General features: G+C 48.1%; 2 protein-coding genes across 4 annotated transcripts in view; one reads left to right on the top strand and one right to left on the bottom strand.

Annotated features, from left to right (window-relative positions):
• tmc6b (transmembrane channel-like 6b) overlaps positions 1–6,976 on the top strand; it is an 18,366-nt gene extending 11,390 nt beyond the window's left edge. For all 3 annotated transcript variants that reach the window (XM_029122242.2, XM_029122240.2, XM_029122241.2), the window contains 14 exons: positions 404–463; positions 574–771; positions 1,143–1,381; positions 1,550–1,694; positions 2,022–2,177; positions 2,299–2,480; positions 2,580–2,768; positions 2,890–2,985; positions 3,752–3,827; positions 4,391–4,524; positions 4,911–5,087; positions 5,269–5,347; positions 5,573–5,671; positions 5,766–6,976. In XM_029122242.2, the coding sequence (XP_028978075.2) occupies positions 404–463; positions 574–771; positions 1,143–1,381; positions 1,550–1,694; positions 2,022–2,177; positions 2,299–2,480; positions 2,580–2,768; positions 2,890–2,985; positions 3,752–3,827; positions 4,391–4,524; positions 4,911–5,087; positions 5,269–5,347; positions 5,573–5,671; positions 5,766–5,780 (1,845 nt within the window). In that variant the 3' untranslated portion in view covers positions 5,781–6,976. The remainder of the gene's footprint in view (positions 1–403; positions 464–573; positions 772–1,142; positions 1,382–1,549; positions 1,695–2,021; positions 2,178–2,298; positions 2,481–2,579; positions 2,769–2,889; positions 2,986–3,751; positions 3,828–4,390; positions 4,525–4,910; positions 5,088–5,268; positions 5,348–5,572; positions 5,672–5,765) is intronic.
• On the bottom strand, positions 6,348–17,553 carry notum1b (notum, palmitoleoyl-protein carboxylesterase b). The gene is made up of 11 exons (XM_010872608.3): positions 16,795–17,553; positions 13,353–13,405; positions 12,360–12,455; positions 11,368–11,428; positions 10,997–11,055; positions 10,784–10,886; positions 9,879–10,070; positions 9,538–9,635; positions 9,259–9,406; positions 9,117–9,164; positions 6,348–8,901 (listed from the first exon to the last, which is right to left on the bottom strand). The coding sequence occupies exons 1-11, from the start codon at positions 17,166–17,168 to the stop codon at positions 8,535–8,537; spliced, it is 1,599 nt and encodes a 532-aa protein (XP_010870910.2). The 5' UTR covers positions 17,169–17,553; the 3' UTR covers positions 6,348–8,534.

Genomic DNA, 17,553 nt, shown 5'->3' with positions numbered 1-17,553 from the left:
AAGTCGAGTCTGAAGTCTTTCGGGGACGAGTCTCAAGTCGAGTCTGAAGTCTTTCGGGGACGAGTCTCAAGTCGAGTCTGAAGTCACTGGGTGTGAGACTTAAGTTGCACTCGAGTCGCCATCTCTGATACACAGAGACACACGCAGACACACACACACACACACACACACACACACACATACACAGAGACATACAGACACACCCAACCAAAGTCCCCCAGTCCCTAGTCATTATATGGGAGTTTGCATTTATTGTACAGTTTGACCCAACAGTGTGATGTTGAGTCATCTGAATAGTGTGTGTGTGTGTGTGTGTGTGTGTGTGTGAATTTGAATTCTGTGCTCAGTGCGTTTAGCAGGTGGATATAAACATCACTTGATACTGTCTCTCCTCCCCCTGCAGGCTCTGAGACATAGCTGGTACAGCTGGCTGTCCTTTCTGAACTCTCTGCAGCTGTGGCAGGTGAGTGTGTCACGTCTGTGTCCTGATTCTAACCCTTCTTCACAGAAGGAAGTCTCTGCTCGTCTCCCCGGTTCCCCGTCCGCTTCAACCCCCCCTCCCCTCTTCACCAGGTGGCGCTGAAGAAGGTGAGCGGTCGCTTCGGCACGGGTGTCCTGTCCTACTTCCTGTTTGTCAAGACCCTCCTCTTCTTCAACCTCTTCCTCTTCCTGGTCACGGGTTTGTTCCTGGCGCTGCCGCAGGCTATCCACCCGCCCAGCGTACCCCCGGGCCGAGTGTCCTTCTCTGGGCTGGAGCTTCTCACCGGAGGGGTAAGAACCAGCCGTCCGGTTCTCCTGAAGGTTAAAGGATGAGGGCTGGGATGAGGGCGGTCAGGCAGGCCAACTCTACTCATGTTTCTATATGTGGGCCGAGACAGTCAGTCACACCTTTTCCCCAAAGACACAGCTGTCACAAAGAAACAGAAGAACTGGGCTTCATGTTAGTTTACTGTTGACGTTTTGTCTGTGCCGCGTGTCTCAGACCCCATACTGGTGTTCCCTCTGTCCTCCCCGTCCTCTCCTCTTCCTCTCTCCTCCCTCCTCCCTCCCCTCTCTCCTCCTCTCCTCCCCTTCCTCCCTCTCCTCCCTCCCCTCTCTCCTCCCTCCCCTCTCTCCTCCCTTTCCTCCTCTCCTCTCTCCAGGGCTATTTCTCAGAGTCGGTGATGTATTATGGTTACTATAGTAACTACACAGTGACTAGAAACTGCAGCAGTAGTAACAGCAGCGTAATCAAGACATCCCAGCCCAGCCACTCTCTGTCCAGCAGGACCATGGAGCCCCACTGTCACAATAACATCAAGCTGTCCTATAACATTCCCCTGGCCTACTTCTTCACCATTGGAATGGCCTTCTTCATCACCTGCATCATCCTCGTCTACAGGTACAAACACACACACACACACACACAGATTCTTCTGCGCAACATCTTTCATGTCTCTTTTTTGTGTTGTATTGGTTGTATTGCTGGTTCAACTACGGTGAAGCATTCATGTGAAGCTGACAACTGTTCCGTGTGTGTGTGTGTGTGTGTTTCCGTGGCGTCTCCCAGCATGTCCAAGTCGTTTGGTCGGAGTTTCCGCATTGACAAGTCCCACGGGATCCTGGCCATGAAGGTGTTCTGCTCCTGGGACTTCAAGGTCATCAAGAAGGCCTCGGTCAAACTGCGCTCTGAGAACATCTCGACCCAGCTGAAGGTAGGGCGAGCCATGCGGCCCAAAGTCACTCAGTCCAACTGTAGAACAGAACCCTCCCTGAACCCTTTGGAAGACCAGCTCGACCGGACCTCCTGGCCTGGACCTCCCCCGTAGCGCCCCTCTCCTGTCAATGACCGAACCCACATGGACTCAACCATAATGATTTCCTGTTTGTGAGGACGTCTAAATCCAAATCTCTGTCCTTTTTCCATTGTTCTCCCCTCCAACCTCACACCTCCCCTCCAACCTCACACCTCCCCTCCAACCTCACACCTCCCCTCCCTGCGCCTCCCACCCCCTCCCTTCTCTCCCCCCTCCCCTTAACAGGAATTGCTGGCGGAGACGAATCAAAAGCCGGGCCAGAAGTCGGTGTGCCAGAAGGCGGGTCGCGTGACGGTGCACGGCGTGGCATGGCTCATCTGTGTGGGTGGTGTTCTGGGCTGCGTCCTGGCCATACACTTCTTCTCTGAACACATGTACCAGGTAACACCTCGGGCAAGGCTGTTCTCAGGCACACTGACCTGGTGAGAAAGAGGGGAGGGGTCCGGGAGGAGACGCACCGAGCCGGCGAGGGGCTAACCCAAACCCCTTCCGTCCTGTGTAGGACATGCAGAGCCGGGTCAACAGTACCGGGCCGGGGAGCCCGTTGGTGACGGAGGCCAGCCTGTTGGCACTGCCCGTGGTGGTGTCCCTGTTCAACCTGTTGCTGCCTGGCCTCTTCAACGCCGCCGCCTGGATGGAGGAGTACGACTCGCCCAGCGTGCGCGCCTACGTCTCCATCAGCAGGTAGGATGGGCCACGCCCACCAGGCCACGCCCACCAGGCCACCCATGGCGAAATGAACGGGCGTCTAAATGTGTGTGTGTGTGTGTGTGTGTGTGTTAGAAACCTGATGTTGAAGACTAGTGTTCTGGGGGTTCTGTGTTATCGCTGGCTGGGCCGCATCGCCGCAGAACCGGAGAAAGTCGGCCTGAATTGCTGGGAGACGTTTGTAGGACAGGAACTCTACCGCTTCCTGCTCATGGACTTCATCTTCACCATCCTGGACACCTTCTTCGGGGAGTTCCTTTGGAGGTGTGCGTCTCCGTCACTCCGTCCGTCTGTTTCTGTCTGTCATTCAGCAGCCTTTTTTCTGTGGTGATGTAAAGAACTGCGGCGGTCTTTCCTCATCCTTTGTCCTGTCTGGGTCCTGCAGGTTGTTCTCTCAGAAGGCGCTGAAGAGGAAGAGAAAGCCAGTGTTTGACATCGCCAGGAATGTTCTGGAACTCATCTACGGACAGACACTGGCGTGGTACTTAACAACAGCCCCGCCTGGGTGTATGATCAGCTCAAAGCCTTCCGTCTTGGTTTGAACCACTGTTCAAGCAACGCCTCAGACATGTCTGTTGTTGGGGGCGGGGGTGGGGGGGCGTGGGGGGGCACACAGCTAGCCGTCAAAATAAAGGAAACAGGAACATTTCAGTCCATTAGCCAATGCTCTTATCCAGAATGACTTGTGTTATCAGGGGCGTAGCTTCAATTGGAAGCCAGGGATGATAAATCAGCGTGATGATTGAATATCTAGCAGGACGAGGGTGACGACCACTCCACTGTCTCCATATTCCATTTGATTTAAATAAATGATGCTGCCCCAACCCCCCCCCTGCGGTGCCCCCTACTGCGCTGGAACCGGTTCCGTCCCGTCAGCCTGTGAGGTTCTGTCTGTGTGTTCTAGGTTGGGTGTTCTGTTCAGCCCCCTGTGAGGTTCTGTCTGTGTGTTCTAGGTTGGGTGTTCTGTTCAGCCCCCTGTGAGGTTCTGTCTGTGTGTTCTAGGTTGGGTGTTCTGTTCAGCCCCCAGTGAGGTTCTGTCTGTGTGTTCTAGGTTGGGTGTTCTGTTCAGCCCCCTGTGAGGTTCTGTCTGTGTGTTCTAGGTTGGGTGTTCTGTTCAGCCCCCAGTGAGGTTCTGTCTGTGTGTTCTAGGTTGGGTGTTCTGTTCAGCCCCCTGTGAGGTTCTGTCTGTGTGTTCTAGGTTGGGTGTTCTGTTCAGCCCCCAGTGAGGTTCTGTCTGTGTGTTCTAGGTTGGGTGTTCTGTTCAGCCCCCTGCTTCCAGCCGTTCAGATCATCAAACTGCTGCTCCTGTTCTACATCAAACAGGTGGGGCCCCTACAGGTCTGGAAGGACTGGTCACTATCACCCTGTGGTCCCGTGTCAAATGTACTCAGTCCTTTTCATCTCCTCTCCCACTCATGGCCCTTCCACCCTGTCTCTCTGTCCTGTCTGTAGGCCAGTGTGAGGATGACCTGTCTGTCTCTCTGTCCTGTCTGTAGGCCAGTGTGAGGATGACCTGTCTGTCTCTCTGTCCTGTCTGTAGGCCAGTGTGATGATGACCTGTCTGTCTCTCTGTAGGCCAGTGTGATGATGACCTGTCTGTCTCTCTGTCCTGTCTGTAGGCCCAGTGTGATGATGACCTGTCTGTCTCTCTGTCCTGTCTGCAGGCCCAGTGTGATGATGTCCTGTCTGTCTCTCTGTCCTGTCAGTAGGACAGTGTGATGATGACCTGTCTGTCTCTCTGTCCTGTCTGTAGGCCCAGTGTGATGATGACCTGTCTGTCTCTCTGTCCTGTCTGTAGGACAGTGTGATGATGACCTGTCTGTCTCTCTGTCCTGTCTGCAGGCCAGTGTGATGATGAACTGTCTGTCTCTCTGTCCTGTCTGCAGGCCAGTGTGATGATGAACTGTCAGTCTCCCAGGAAACCCTACAGAGCCAGTCAGATGACCACCATCTTCATCACCCTGCTCTGCTTCCCTTCCTTCCTGGGGGCCGCAGTGTGTGTTACGTACACCATGTGGAGGTAGAGGAACATGGGCGGGCGCACGCCTGCATGCACGCACACACACGCACGCTCCCACACGCACACAAAAAAAGGTTGATAAATGGTGTCACTTAAACAGTATAGTAAAAATAACCTATTTATGGGATGTTATTTAAAGGGATTGGTTTTTGTGGGGGGCGTTGTGGTTTGTTATTGGAAAGCGTTTTGGGACAAAACAAAGACCAGTATTACGTTGATCTTACATAATTCATTATGTGTAGCAATCAATTCTTCAGATCACACCAAATCGTTTTAAACCGTCCCGTTGTTCCTGTGTACATATCAACCCGCCTCGAATGTCAAATACCACACGCACTAATCCGCAACGTCCTCTCTCACAACCCGCCCCCCCCCCCCCACCACAGCATCCGTCCATCGCTGTCCTGCGGCCCGTTCCGCAGCCTCGCCAACATGTGTCAGTCTGGGAAGCTGTGGGTGCAGGAGCTGGAGAGTCACAACCCCAACCTGTCCTGGCTGACCTGGGCCCACAGCTACCTGGTGGAGAACCCGCTCTTCCTCTTCCTGGCCGCAGGGGCATTCATGTGGGTGGATCTGTGCTCCGCTTCTAGTCACGTTTAACATGCAGCGTGCGTGGATGTTCAAGGACACAAATAACACCCGGCTGCCCTGACCTCCGACACGGAGCAGCGTCTAATGTCATCCTGCTCTACACAGACACACACACACACACACACTAAGTTATCCCTCTCCGTCTGTCTGCAGGATAGTCATCTACTTCCACAGTCAGGTGGTGGACGGACAGAGGAAGATCATCAGTCTGCTTCAGGAGCAGATCGAGAACGTATGTTCTGTGTCCTGTCGAATCTACACTACAGATGTTGATGTACGAACGTGGCCAACTGTCGCAGCACAACGACCGGCTGGTTGGCCAATTCCTCTTCATTCGTTTACCTCCGGTCTCCCTCTCGCTCCCCCCATCTCGCTCTCCCCCTCTGTCCCCCTCTCACTCCCCCCATCTCGCTCTCCCCCTCTGTCCCCCTCTCGCTCTCCCCCTCCCCCTCTGTAGGAAGGTGAGGATAAGAAGTTCCTGATCACTCGTCTCCAGGCCATCCATGAGCAGAAACGGCCCATTTCTCGTCGCAAACTTACCAGCCAAGTCAGTCAGGTGCGTGTCTGTGGGCGTGTCTGTGGGCGTGTCTGTAAGGGATGGAGGAAGTGTTTGCTTTTGTCTGACAACACTCCATCTCTCGTCTTCCCAGGATTCCAACTGCTAGCAGCACATCTCCTGAAACAGGAAGGACACCCATCCCTTTCCATGGAGAAAATATCCGGAAATATATTTTATGAATGGCATTGGGGAATAACTGGATATAGACTTCCTCCTTTAGGGAATTCTTCAACTGGAAAACTATTGACATAGACTCCATGCTGTTTACTAGCAACAAGGGTTGGGATTAGGAATGGGCCTGTTCAGGAATTTCCTTATTTTTTAAATGTTTTTACAATAACTAATCCAACACGGGACTAAACAGGAATTTAATTATATCAATCCTCTGGGAGTCTGGTACTTTTTAAGTGTAAATATTTGCTTTTTTACAATAAATCCAACCGACAAAATAGGATGTCCCTCTCCCAACAACAAGGAACACCGTGGGAACGAGCAACTAACATCATATCAACATGTTATACTCTGAAGAGGAGCAACTAACTTCATATCAACATGTTATACTCTGAAGAGGAGCAACTAACTTCATATCAACATGTTATACTCTGAAGAGGAGCAACTAACTTCATATCAACATTTTATACTCTGAGAACAACACACTGTTGTTGTTTTTTTTAACTCAGTATTTTCAGCCGCCAATAACTTTGTCTCTGTAGATGACTTGAATTAGAACTGAGAAAACAGATTTCTGTAAGGACATGAGATTGTAGGGAATGATTAAATGTGTTTTTTCTGTACACTTTTACTCAACGGGATAAAGAACTGGGCAAGTAGCCATATTTTAATAAGCTTCTGTGTGTGAACAGCGTTATGTCTGTGACATATGGGATTTGTACTTTTTTTAAGATCTCATGTTTTTTTATTTTCTTAATTTTGTAATTTTTTAATAGTTCAGTTCTTGGCTCTCAAACAGCACTTTTATACCAACTGTGAACAAACAGGTTATTTTACATGTACGATACCGTTTTCTGTCTCATCTCTCCATATCATAAATGGCACACTACACACTTTGTAGTGCATAACCTGAACAACTGTGGTCCAGAGTGATACACTGGGTAGTGAATAGGCTGCCGTTGGGGACACACACTTACTGTTGTCATAGGAGGAAGCCACCTCTTAGTATCAGGCAATCGGATTGGTTCGTTTAAGCAGGAAAACAGTCTGAGGACCAACCACCTTAGGTTATTAAATTGTTGTTTTATTGTTTTTCTCACATTATATGTCATTAAATTATGTTTTACCATATCTGTCATATCTGATTTTCTTTATAAGAGGACAGGATCTTTAATCGTTTAATTTTCAGTGGAAAATCTAATAGGAAACATTAATAATCACAATAGCTTTATAATTGAACACATGTATAATACATTGTCAGTTTTATTAGAGACATGCAGTCAGCACCATAAAAGAAGCGAAAAATATATGTACAATTTACAAAGAATCACATATGTTGAAATAGCTAACTTAAATCCGATCCATTTAATCCAATAAATACGTGGGAAAACTCCAGAATAGCTTTTGTTCAGCGTTGAGAGTAAGTTGTTTCCCAGAATTTCCTGCAGTTCTGTTTGGGTGATGAAACATTCAGCTTATTCGCTTTTCAGATTACAGGATTCTTCCAACCAGCATTTTAAATAATATTTTTTAAATAGGGAATTATTAATTAATGTTATAAATGTTGACCCCTTTTTATGTTGCTTGTGTAAAAGCATATGTGGCTAAGAAGAGCAACAGTTCAGTGGTAAATTAGCTACAGTATCTACAGATGGGGTTTGGGCATGAAGCAGTGGTAATACAAATATTTATCTGTAATTCTCCAGATCGCCAGTAGAGAGCACCTCTCAACCGCCACTCATCACCTGTCTCCACGCTCTCTTGTTCCTGACAGTAGTATGGTTATGCATTAAGATCCCGCGTCTGTGATCGGTCCAAACCGTCGTTTGTCAAGTAGGCCCGGTAATTGTGAGGTCAGGCCTGAAACGTTTCAGTAACTTTCCCAAAATTGGTAGGTTTTCTGGAAATCCTGATTTCCATGCTTATTTCCTTCCAGTTTGAAGCAACGTCCAACCAGTGTTTCTGGCTATGAACGAGTTTGATTCTGTAGCTACTCTGTCGGTCAAAACACCAAGTAGACTAGGAACATGTCATTTGAGTACAGCTTGATGCATGCATATGTTATTCATATTTTCATACTACTACGATAATATACACAAGTTCTTTGTTTTTACATTTAAACTAACAATGATTGAAAATACAGGTGAACAGCTTTATAAAACGGATGATGTTTGTGTCCCTGATTTCAGTATAGCATAGTTCCCAGATGAGTTGCCCTTAGCGTCAGTTCAGTACTGGTCAGTTTTAACTCAAACTAAGCAGTCCTCTGGCTGCGTCCTACTCAGCGTTTCTACTTAGAATAAGTTGCATGGCGTTCAGTCCTGTCCAGTCCCCTAGACGCTGTGGTCGAAGTTGTGAGTTCTGCTCCGTTGAGTTCTGATTAGTCACCCCGGATCGAATTGGGTTCTGACAACTGCTGCTGGGTCCATTCAGCTTAGCCCAGTCCCCTTTATGTTTCGGTTCAGTTTGGTTTTGGGTTGCGTTCAGCTCCGTTGTGTTGCCTAGAGTTGAGTAGTGTTGCTAATCTGTGGCACTGAGTTCCGTTCATACCCAACAAAGCATATGCCACACCCGTCCATTAAGATGTCATAGTTGAACATCTCTAACAGTTTCTCCCAAGTCAATGCTTTAACGTGCATGCATGTCTGTGTGTGTGTGTGTGTGTGCGTGCGCATTCTCTTTTACCTCCTCAGTTCCCATTATTGAGCATCCCCAGTAATTTGGTAGGGTCCATGCCCTGCTTCTGGGCCATCTTGGCTACGTCAAACCCCATGTGTTTGAGGAACTGGATCACACTCATTTCCTGTCCGCTGATCTTGTCTCTTATTGTGGGGCAGGTCGGGTTACAGTGGGGCCAGGGACAGCTGTCAATCAGGTGCAGGGGACAGCCCCTCTGGGGCGGGGCTAGAGGCTGGGTCTTGTTTGACTGGCCTGGGTTGTTGCCGTGGCTGCTATCGGAGGAGAGCGGATGGAGCTTGTCGTCACGGAGGCCGCGGTGCCAGCAGTGCAGGGCTCTGGGGAGGGAGGTGCCTTTCACCTGGATGTCTGTCCAGTAACTATAGCAACAGGGTGGAGGAGGAGTGGAAGGGAGGTTAGAAAAGGGAGACTAGGTAAAGTTGTGATTGGTTAAAGATACACGTGTATCTCTGATATCACCAGGTGAAGTTGTGATTGGTTAAATAGACACGTGTAGCTTGGATAAAACCAGGTATAGTTGATTGGTTAAAAAGACTGTTATATCTCTGATATCACCAGGTAACCGCTTACTCACTTCCTGGTGATGACCTCATGGGACAGGCAGGCGGGAGCAAACAAGGCCCTGCCAATCAAAACAGAAATCAACACCACTGATCAGAAGCGAGTTAACATGTACTTAATAGTAATTACAAGGTGTGTGTGTGTGTGTGTCTTACGGGACGTCTTTGAGTGTGTTCCTCAGCTGGTGGCCCAGGTCCTGGATGTAACGCAGCTGTCCCTCCTGGACCGGCTGGCCGGTCAGGTGAACGTTGTCCGCTGTTAACTGGGCCTCATCAAACAACCACTGGACCACAAACACTGGACCTAGAGAGAGGGGGAGAGTTATAGAGGGCAGAGTTGGCGGGGGGAGAAATGTAAGAGAGGGGGGGGAGAGAGTGTTTGAGAGAGAGAGAAAACGGGAGGAGAGGATGAGAGAGAGAGAGAGACATACTTACTCTTTAACGTGGGGTAGATTTTATATCCAAAGAAGCAGTTCCATTCCTCTCCGACGTGAGTCTGACTGCAGTGTTCCGGCAACACACAACCCCAGTACCTGGAGAACAGCAGCAGGTCAGTCAGCCCTGACCACACACTATTAGTCTGTATCTCGTTCCGCTCCTTCATTCCTTCCCTCCTTAGCGGACAGGTCAGCTAAACATTAGCGTTGGCTAAAATGAATGCAAAAAGTAAATCAGGCGGCACCACTGGAGTCATTTCCGTTCCTTCGTTGCGCCGCTCGGTCGCCCCACGGTAAGGGCCCGGCGGGATGAGGACGTGGCCCTAGGGTTACCCTCACCTCATCCCCCTCCTGATGGCCTCGGTCGGGGCACAGCTGGCGGTGTCATGGCAGTCCGAGGTTCTGTACTGCTTGTTATCCAGGAACCAGCCGGAGTCCGCCAGGCCGCGGACCTGGATCTCCCTGTGGCCCCGGGACTCCAGCTGCTCGGCCACGCGGTCCACATTCAACAGAACCCCGGTACCTCCCGCACTGGAGAGGAGGGGGGGGGGGGGGGGGGGCAACATTCCTTAAGCTAACCCCAGAACAAAATGGAGCTCAAATCTGGTTGCATTTTATATTTGTATATTCCCGAGTGCTCCGACAGGGTTAGCCGAGTCCAGCTCGGTTCTGTCAAGATTACCGTCTTTGTCTCTGGCGATGACAACACACACCCCATTTGGGTTTCCATCCTCCCGGACCGGAGGCCTAACCCTGACCCAGAAATCCATATCCCCTCATAACCTGACCCCTAACCTTGACCTCAATAACTTAACCTTCATGCCTAAACTAACCTTGACGCCTAAACCTAATACTTACAGATAATGCCTAAACCGAAAATAATTTTCTAACACTATGAATATGCCCAATTGTCAGTTTTTCCTTAAGGTGGGGACAGACTTTTCGGCTTTTACTATCTTTGGGCGCTGGGCCAGTAGGTGGAAGGTCGCTGGATTTAACCCCTCCGCCAATGAAGTGAAAAACCTAATTTGTTCTTCCCAGGCCTGTGTCTACCACTGAGGACTAACACACTTTCAAATGTATTATAATACTCTGTTTTTGCCCTCTTGGGTGGGGTGGAGGGTGCTGGCCTTGGTTCTGACCCAAGAGAACTGCAAGACCGTTAACCCTAATTACTCCCAGGTCACTGCTGTAAACAAGAATATGTTATTAGCATTCATACCAGGACACAATGAAGTACTGACCTGCTCCCAGCCAGTAGAAGGATCTTGGCATTGTCCATTCCTTTAGTGAGGAGCTCATTCACCACCTCCTCAATTATCACTGAGCCCATAAACGCATAGTCACCTAAACACACACACACACACACAGCCAGCACAGAGTAGTTAGATACACAGTTACAGACATCTTACCAGTAAGAAATAACGTGTATACGTCTTGTCACTGACGCTCCTTACGCTGGTCTGTCTTCGCTGTAGCTCCGCTCCACACATCGCTGGAGCAGTAAGGGAGGAAACTAGAGGAAGGGGGAGCAGACCGTAACACACACAGGGACCCAGTTAGACAGGGGTAGAGTGTGTTTAGTCAAGAGCTTCAGCACACCCTCAGTGAGTTAATCACTGCCAGCACACACACAGTACATTAACACACCCTCATTAATGTGCACAGACTGAGAGTCGGGGAGAAAGATGGGAAATTTACAGAACTGACGAGAGAGAGAGAGAGAGAGAGAGAGAGAGAGAGAGAGAGAGAGTACATAAAGTAGATAAAACAGGAGGATGCTGGGATGGGGGGGGTCATAGGGGAGGGTGATGAGAGGTGTTCTTACACCATGTTGGCATTCCACCAATAAGGATTCTCTTCTGGCTGGGGTGACAGAATACCTGTACCTAGAGAGAGAGAGAAACGAAAGAAAGAAGGAGTTGGAGTGGAGAGAGAACAATAAGAGGCAGATCCAATAAGCAAAGTAACTTATCTAGATCACCTAAACCTTTAGACACAGCTACTCATTCAAGGGGTATTACTTCAGTTTGACTATTTACAGCATTGTAGAATGATCGTGAAGACATCAAAATACAGAGGTCAAGTAACACATCTCAACATCAACTGTTCAGAGGAGACCGCGTGAATCGGGCCTTTATTGTCGGATTTCTGCAAAGAAACCACTACTAGAAGGACACCAACAAGTAGAAAGGGCTCGCTTAATACCGTAATGTGATGTAGCTCCACCACAGTTCAGTGTGTGTTTTTCGGCTCTTGGGTTGTTGGAAATAAATCCAACCTCAGGTATTACGTGTGTGTTCAATGAAAGCTTTGTGGCTAATACAGACAGACCACTGGCCTACCCAAGAGTACACACACACACAATAAATAAACACACAGGGTTCCACGTCGGTTGGACGGTTACAGAGCGCTAAGTGAAATGGAGGAAAACTAATGACTAATGCAAACCCAGCTTAGGAGAAAACACTAATATTTACATGACCTGAGATCTGTGGCAGCCCCCCCCCCCTCCCCCCCCCTCCCCCCAGCCCCCTCCACAGACTAGGACGGGCCAGCGAAGACAAGTTTAAACAACAAATAACTATTAACAGCACATCGCCACTGAGCCAGATCGTGAGCAGACACGGTAGCATGAACGCTCGATGATAAAAACCCCCACAATAAACACGTGGTGAGCAGAGCCGGCCTGCTCTGGGGTAGACTGACTCCGATCACACGTAGCAGCGATGATAAAAAAAGTTAATAAATACAGTATTAATAGCTTTTCACAACAATTACGAACGTGTTATGACACGGGATAAATGTGATATGACTGACCTGTTCTGGTGAGCGGCCACTTGGTGGAGCTCATGAGTTTTGTCATGGTTTGATACCTGGCGCCACAGGTCTGCTTGTTGAAACAGTACCACCCACCTGCAAAACCACAAAAAGACAACAAAATTGACCACATTGACAAAACGACCTGGACCATCACCCAGCCACCTAACAACACTATGACACACAGGGCCTACCAACCAGCCGAACAATATAAACAAATGGCAAAAAAAACGCCAACATTGCGCTTTAATAGGACACCGCTTCAGTGTGTCCCGGCAAAGGGGGTTCTGCAAGTGTCCAGAACTCTGTTGGAGGGACAGAAAAATTTTATTTTATTAATGATTTTGGGGGGGGGGGGCTGTCGCAAAAGCCTCCACGGAATCTATGTGAGTTCACTTGGGTTGAGAAATGGCGTCTGAGACGACTTATTAAAGTCACTGAGATCTCCTAGCCGCGGTAGCTGAACTGACCCTGAGCATGATGGGATTTCAAACTCATGCCTGTATGAAAGCTGCAATCTGACTCATCCATGCCTTCCCATTGATTACGAGAAGCGATGAAAAACCCTCTCTCATCATAACATCCTTCATAATATCTACTGATTAGCCCGAGTAGACTTTCATCAGATAATTTTTTCCTGGGTGGATTTTGCTTAAACCAAAAGCCGCCGAGGCGTTCGGCTCTCATTTCGGATCATCGGTGCCAGGAGCACCAGAAACCCAGGCCCCGGTCAGGACACCCCGTTCAATATCCTGCCCGGATGACGGTACCCTACGCAGGTCAACGTCCCCTCCACCGCCCTGGACCACCGGGATAAAAAGATTTAGGCCCGGGGGAAGGGTGCCCCCTGCTGGCCACCTGCTCAGCTTCGGGGGCAGGCCGACAGTGGCGTACAGGCTGGTGCTACGATGTTGGTTACAAGGGTTTCCTTTATTGCGGCCGATGCCTAAATGTGAATCTGGGCAATGGAGGCAGGGTACCTCCCCAACTCACCTTCCAGGAATATCAACCACCGCCTACTGCCTCTTGACTCCTTCAAGTAGTATCTAGGGGGCGACACAAAACCATTGAGCATTTTTAAAAGAGTTTGTGTGTGTGTGTCACTTTGCTAAATGGAGAAAATATCATCCCTAACCCAAACCCTTACAAATAGGACACCTGCCAGAGATGCATAGCTCAGTGTACATTGAGAAAACCACCCTATTTAGGTTTATTAGGCTGAAAACAGGCCGTTGGCAGCCCCCCGAACTCTTATGTTAAGAAGTAAGCACATTAACACTGATTCTCTCTCGTTATTGTTTTTCTGTCCTCTGTGGGGACCTGAAAACCAGAAGTCCATGTTCCCTTAACAGTAAACCTAAGCTTACACATAATCCCACCCCAAACTAAACCCTAAACATAAAAGTGACCCTAAGTGTAAGACTGACCACAGTTGCATGTATTAAACGTAAACTCCAAAGTCAGAAATATTATTTTTCTTAGTGGGGTCTGTATTTGTCAGGTTTCACTATTTTTGTGGGATCACACACAGACACACACACACACACACACGGAGTGATGGTTAGGTATGTGTTCTAGTTCTCTGGAGAACATATGTTCTGTCCTTAAGGCTGTGATCCAGACTTGGAACACTTGACTCTGGCTAAACTGCTGAAACAAATCACACACAGGGAAGCTTTTTACACATCAAATTCTATATTTCTAGATCTCTCTCACACACACACCAATACATATATATATACTGTGCATATATTGGGACAGCAAAAACACACTTTTTCAACAAGGGACTAACTTGGACGCCCATATCAAAGGACCCCAGCGTCATTATGAATGGTTGTTGCTAGGCAACGCTGGGTCAAGGCACAGATAGGAACCATTATGGATGAGCAGACTGGTCTAACAGTTACCAGTTACTCTATTTTCTGACACTGTAGAGACCTAGTCACTGGAGAGTTACTTTACTGTCTGACACTGCTGAGGCCTAATCACTGGACAGTTACTTTACTGTCTGACACTGCTGAGGCCTAATCACTGGAGAGTTACTTTACTGTCTGACACTGCTGAGGCCTAATCACTGGAGAGTTACTTTACTGTCTGACACTGCTGAGGCCTAATCACTGGAGAGTTACTTTACTGTCTGACACTGTAGAGGCCTAATCACTGGAGAGTTACTTTACTGTCTGACACTGCTGAGGCCTAATCACTGGAGAGTTACTTTACTGTCTGACACTGCTGAGGCCTAATCACTGGAGAGTTACTTTACTGTCTGACACTGCTGAGGCCTAATCACTGGAGAGTTACTTTACTGTCTGACACTGCTGAGGCCTAATCACTGGAGAGTTACTTTACTGTCTGACACTGTAGAGGCCTAATCACTGGAGAGTTACTTTACTGTCTGACACTGTAGAGGCCTAATCACTGGATAGTTACTTTACTGTCTGACACTGTAGAGGCCTAATCACTGGAGAGTTACTTTACTGTCTGACACTGTAGAGGCCTAATCACTGGAGAGTTACTTTACTGTCTGACACTGCTGAGGCCTAATCACTGGAGAGTTACTTTACTGTCTGACACTGTAGAGGCCTAATCACTGGATAGTTACTTTACTGTCTGACACTGTAGAGGCCTAATCACTGGAGAGTTACTTTACTGTCTGACACTGTAGAGGCCTAATCACTGGACAGTTACTTTACTGTCTGACACTGCTGAGGCCTAATCACTGGAGAGTTACTTTACTGTCTGACACTGTAGAGGCCTAATCACTGGAGAGTTACTTTGCAATTTAACACTGTAGAAGCCTAATCACTAGAGTTACTATGCAGTTTGACACTGTAGAGGCCTAATCACTGGGGAGTTACATTGCAGTTTGACACTGTAGAGGCCTAATCACTGGTGAGTTACATTGCAGTTTGACACTGTAGAGGCCTAATCACTGGAGAGTAACTTTGCAGTTTGACACTGTAGATGCCTCAGGTTTTGTTTTTGGGGTTTTGTGTGTGATGTTAAAAAATACACACAAGCATGCTTTCTGAACATGCAGGTGATGGCAGGAAATGTTCACACAGGTGAACCCCTGTCCCTGTGCAGGGTTTAGAAATAATGTTGAGAAATGCTGGGAGGGCAGAGTTCCCTACATTTTCTGGTGGAAAGGTCTTAATAGTTTGTGGTTGTGGTCTTTGAATAACAAGGTTAGGAGCCAGAATTCGCACTCCTCAATTGCATGTGTTTTACTGACACGTGGCTGTACACGCAAAGCGAGGAGATGTATTGCTCAGCCGAGGCAGACTGATTAGGCGTTTGAGAGGTTTGGTTCAGTTTTTTGTGATTGCCAATCCTGTTATTTTTTCCTCCAGTAGTCATCCAGCGTGCCTGCATACCTGACACTGGTCTTGCGCATCACACGTGACGTTTTGTTTAGGATACAATTTCCATGAAAAAAATATCTCTAAAATTCTTTCCATTAAGCAAATCAGTCCTTGTTCACGATAACCGAATTAGAATGACTTGAACGGTCATAATTACAGAATCCACGGGTAGCGTATATTCCTCCGTCCCGCTCTACTGAGAGCCTTTAACGTCTGGGCGTTCATGGGCACCTGTTGAGGCTGGAAGTGGATCAGAGCAATAGCAGGCCCTTGGCTTTGCCTGATGTTTTTCCATTTCACAGCTTCTTTCATCACATTCTCCAGTTAGATTCGCTGCATTCGTTAATGTAGCATTCCCTACTCAATGTCACGTCTCTTAACAAATGGAAGGCAAAAGAGAGATATACCCAGCCTACAGTCAATGGGATAACGTACGTTCTCCATACACTCTGTTCTTTGGTTATTCTTGTGTTTTTCCTGACTTCCCTCCAAACGGCTGTTTTTATGGGTTTGGAGACGGAAAGCTGATCCTAAAGATCAGTGCCGCAAATAAACGCAAGTAAATATAGACAGTGTTTCCCAGCCGCCCCCTCTACATAAAAGGCATTCTTTTTTGCCCGTGGCCTTGCACGCTCTCACTCCACAAAATTCCTTTTGTTCAACGTTCCATTGATGAAAGGCATGCATCTCAGCTCGCGGTCCACAGTGGGACTCGCTCTCCCTCTCCGCCGCTCACTCGCTTCTGCTCGCTGCGCGCCCTCCGATTGCGTCCCTTTGATCAAATTCGGTAACATCCGGAGTGACAAGAGCAGGAAAACGTCGAAATAACGCAACAACACTAATCTCCGCGCGCTCGTTTTTGAGGTGATGGATGGAGGCCGCGGTGTTTTTTTTCCTCAACCATTGAGAGATTGAACGGTGAGTGGAAAGTGGAAAGTTTCCAATGGCATGCACAACAGAACAATGTATCTGAGTTCCCTTGTGGTATGCTGGAAATGGATGGTTGAGTTAGTTTAATTCGGGCCAATTTAAACTTTACAAACGTAAACAAAAAAAAAAGGGTAACTTACCCAGCTGGGGACCCATCGTTACACGTTACAGATGAATTCTTCAGGAAGTGCAGCCTCATGTCATGGTCTAATTTCTGCGCAGAGCACGGGTACAGCGACTTGGAGAGGTTTTTAATTTGGCTGATGAAGTTTTCCATGTTATCCTCAACGGCTGTAAAGTCCAACGGAAAGCTCTCACTGACTCCCGCACCGGTCCCTTCTACTACCCGGTCCCTGTACGGTAATGGTGGGGACTGCATAGCTCTCCGGGGTTGCACGCGGCCGCCCCGTAGCTTCCTTGCCTCCAGTGCGCCAACGTGAAACAAACCCAGCAGTATAGCGGAATGCAGCAACAACAAAGTGCCTATACGTCTCTCAATACTCGCACTCTTCATTTCAAAAACTTCTTACGGGAAAAAGAACGATTACATAAATCTGCGGGGTAGGACTAAAACCCACACAAGATGCGTCAGGTGAGCTAAATGGCTAGACGTTGCAATGGATTAATTGCAAGAAATAAAAAGACAACGGAGAGAACGACTTGGTATAAGTGTCAGGAGAAGAATCATGTGTTAGTCTGGTTCGAAAGCTCAGATGCAGGCTAGTCCTATTCCATAACGCATTCAGGCTAGAATGCGTAAAAGGATCAAATTATATTTTGTGCGCCATTAGCTTTCATTCCAATCCGTTGCTTTCTACAAATAATGCAATTGATATAATTTAAAACCATCAACATTGAAGTCACTGGTATAATACAAACTAACAAACGTTTAGAAAACA

The sequence above is a fragment of the Esox lucius genome, chromosome 9 (genome assembly GCF_011004845.1).
Source record: "Esox lucius isolate fEsoLuc1 chromosome 9, fEsoLuc1.pri, whole genome shotgun sequence".
NCBI lineage: Eukaryota > Metazoa > Chordata > Actinopteri > Esociformes > Esocidae > Esox > Esox lucius.
The sequence above is the reverse complement of the archived record's forward strand: the minus strand, read 5'-3'. Positions and strand labels throughout refer to the sequence as shown.

Bases quoted from the DNA above. Each gene is read 5' to 3' on its own strand.
- notum1b (XM_010872608.3), bottom strand. From the start codon at position 17,168: ATGAAGAGTGCGAGTATTGAGAGACGTATAGGCACTTTGTTGTTGCTG. The intron at 10,887-10,996 runs GTAAGGAGCGTC...GTGTGTGTTTAG, and splicing joins TACAGCGAAGACAGACCAGC to GTGACTATGCGTTTATGGGC. The intron at 10,071-10,783 runs GTCAGTACTTCA...CCTCCTCTCCAG, and splicing joins CTTCTACTGGCTGGGAGCAG to TGCGGGAGGTACCGGGGTTC.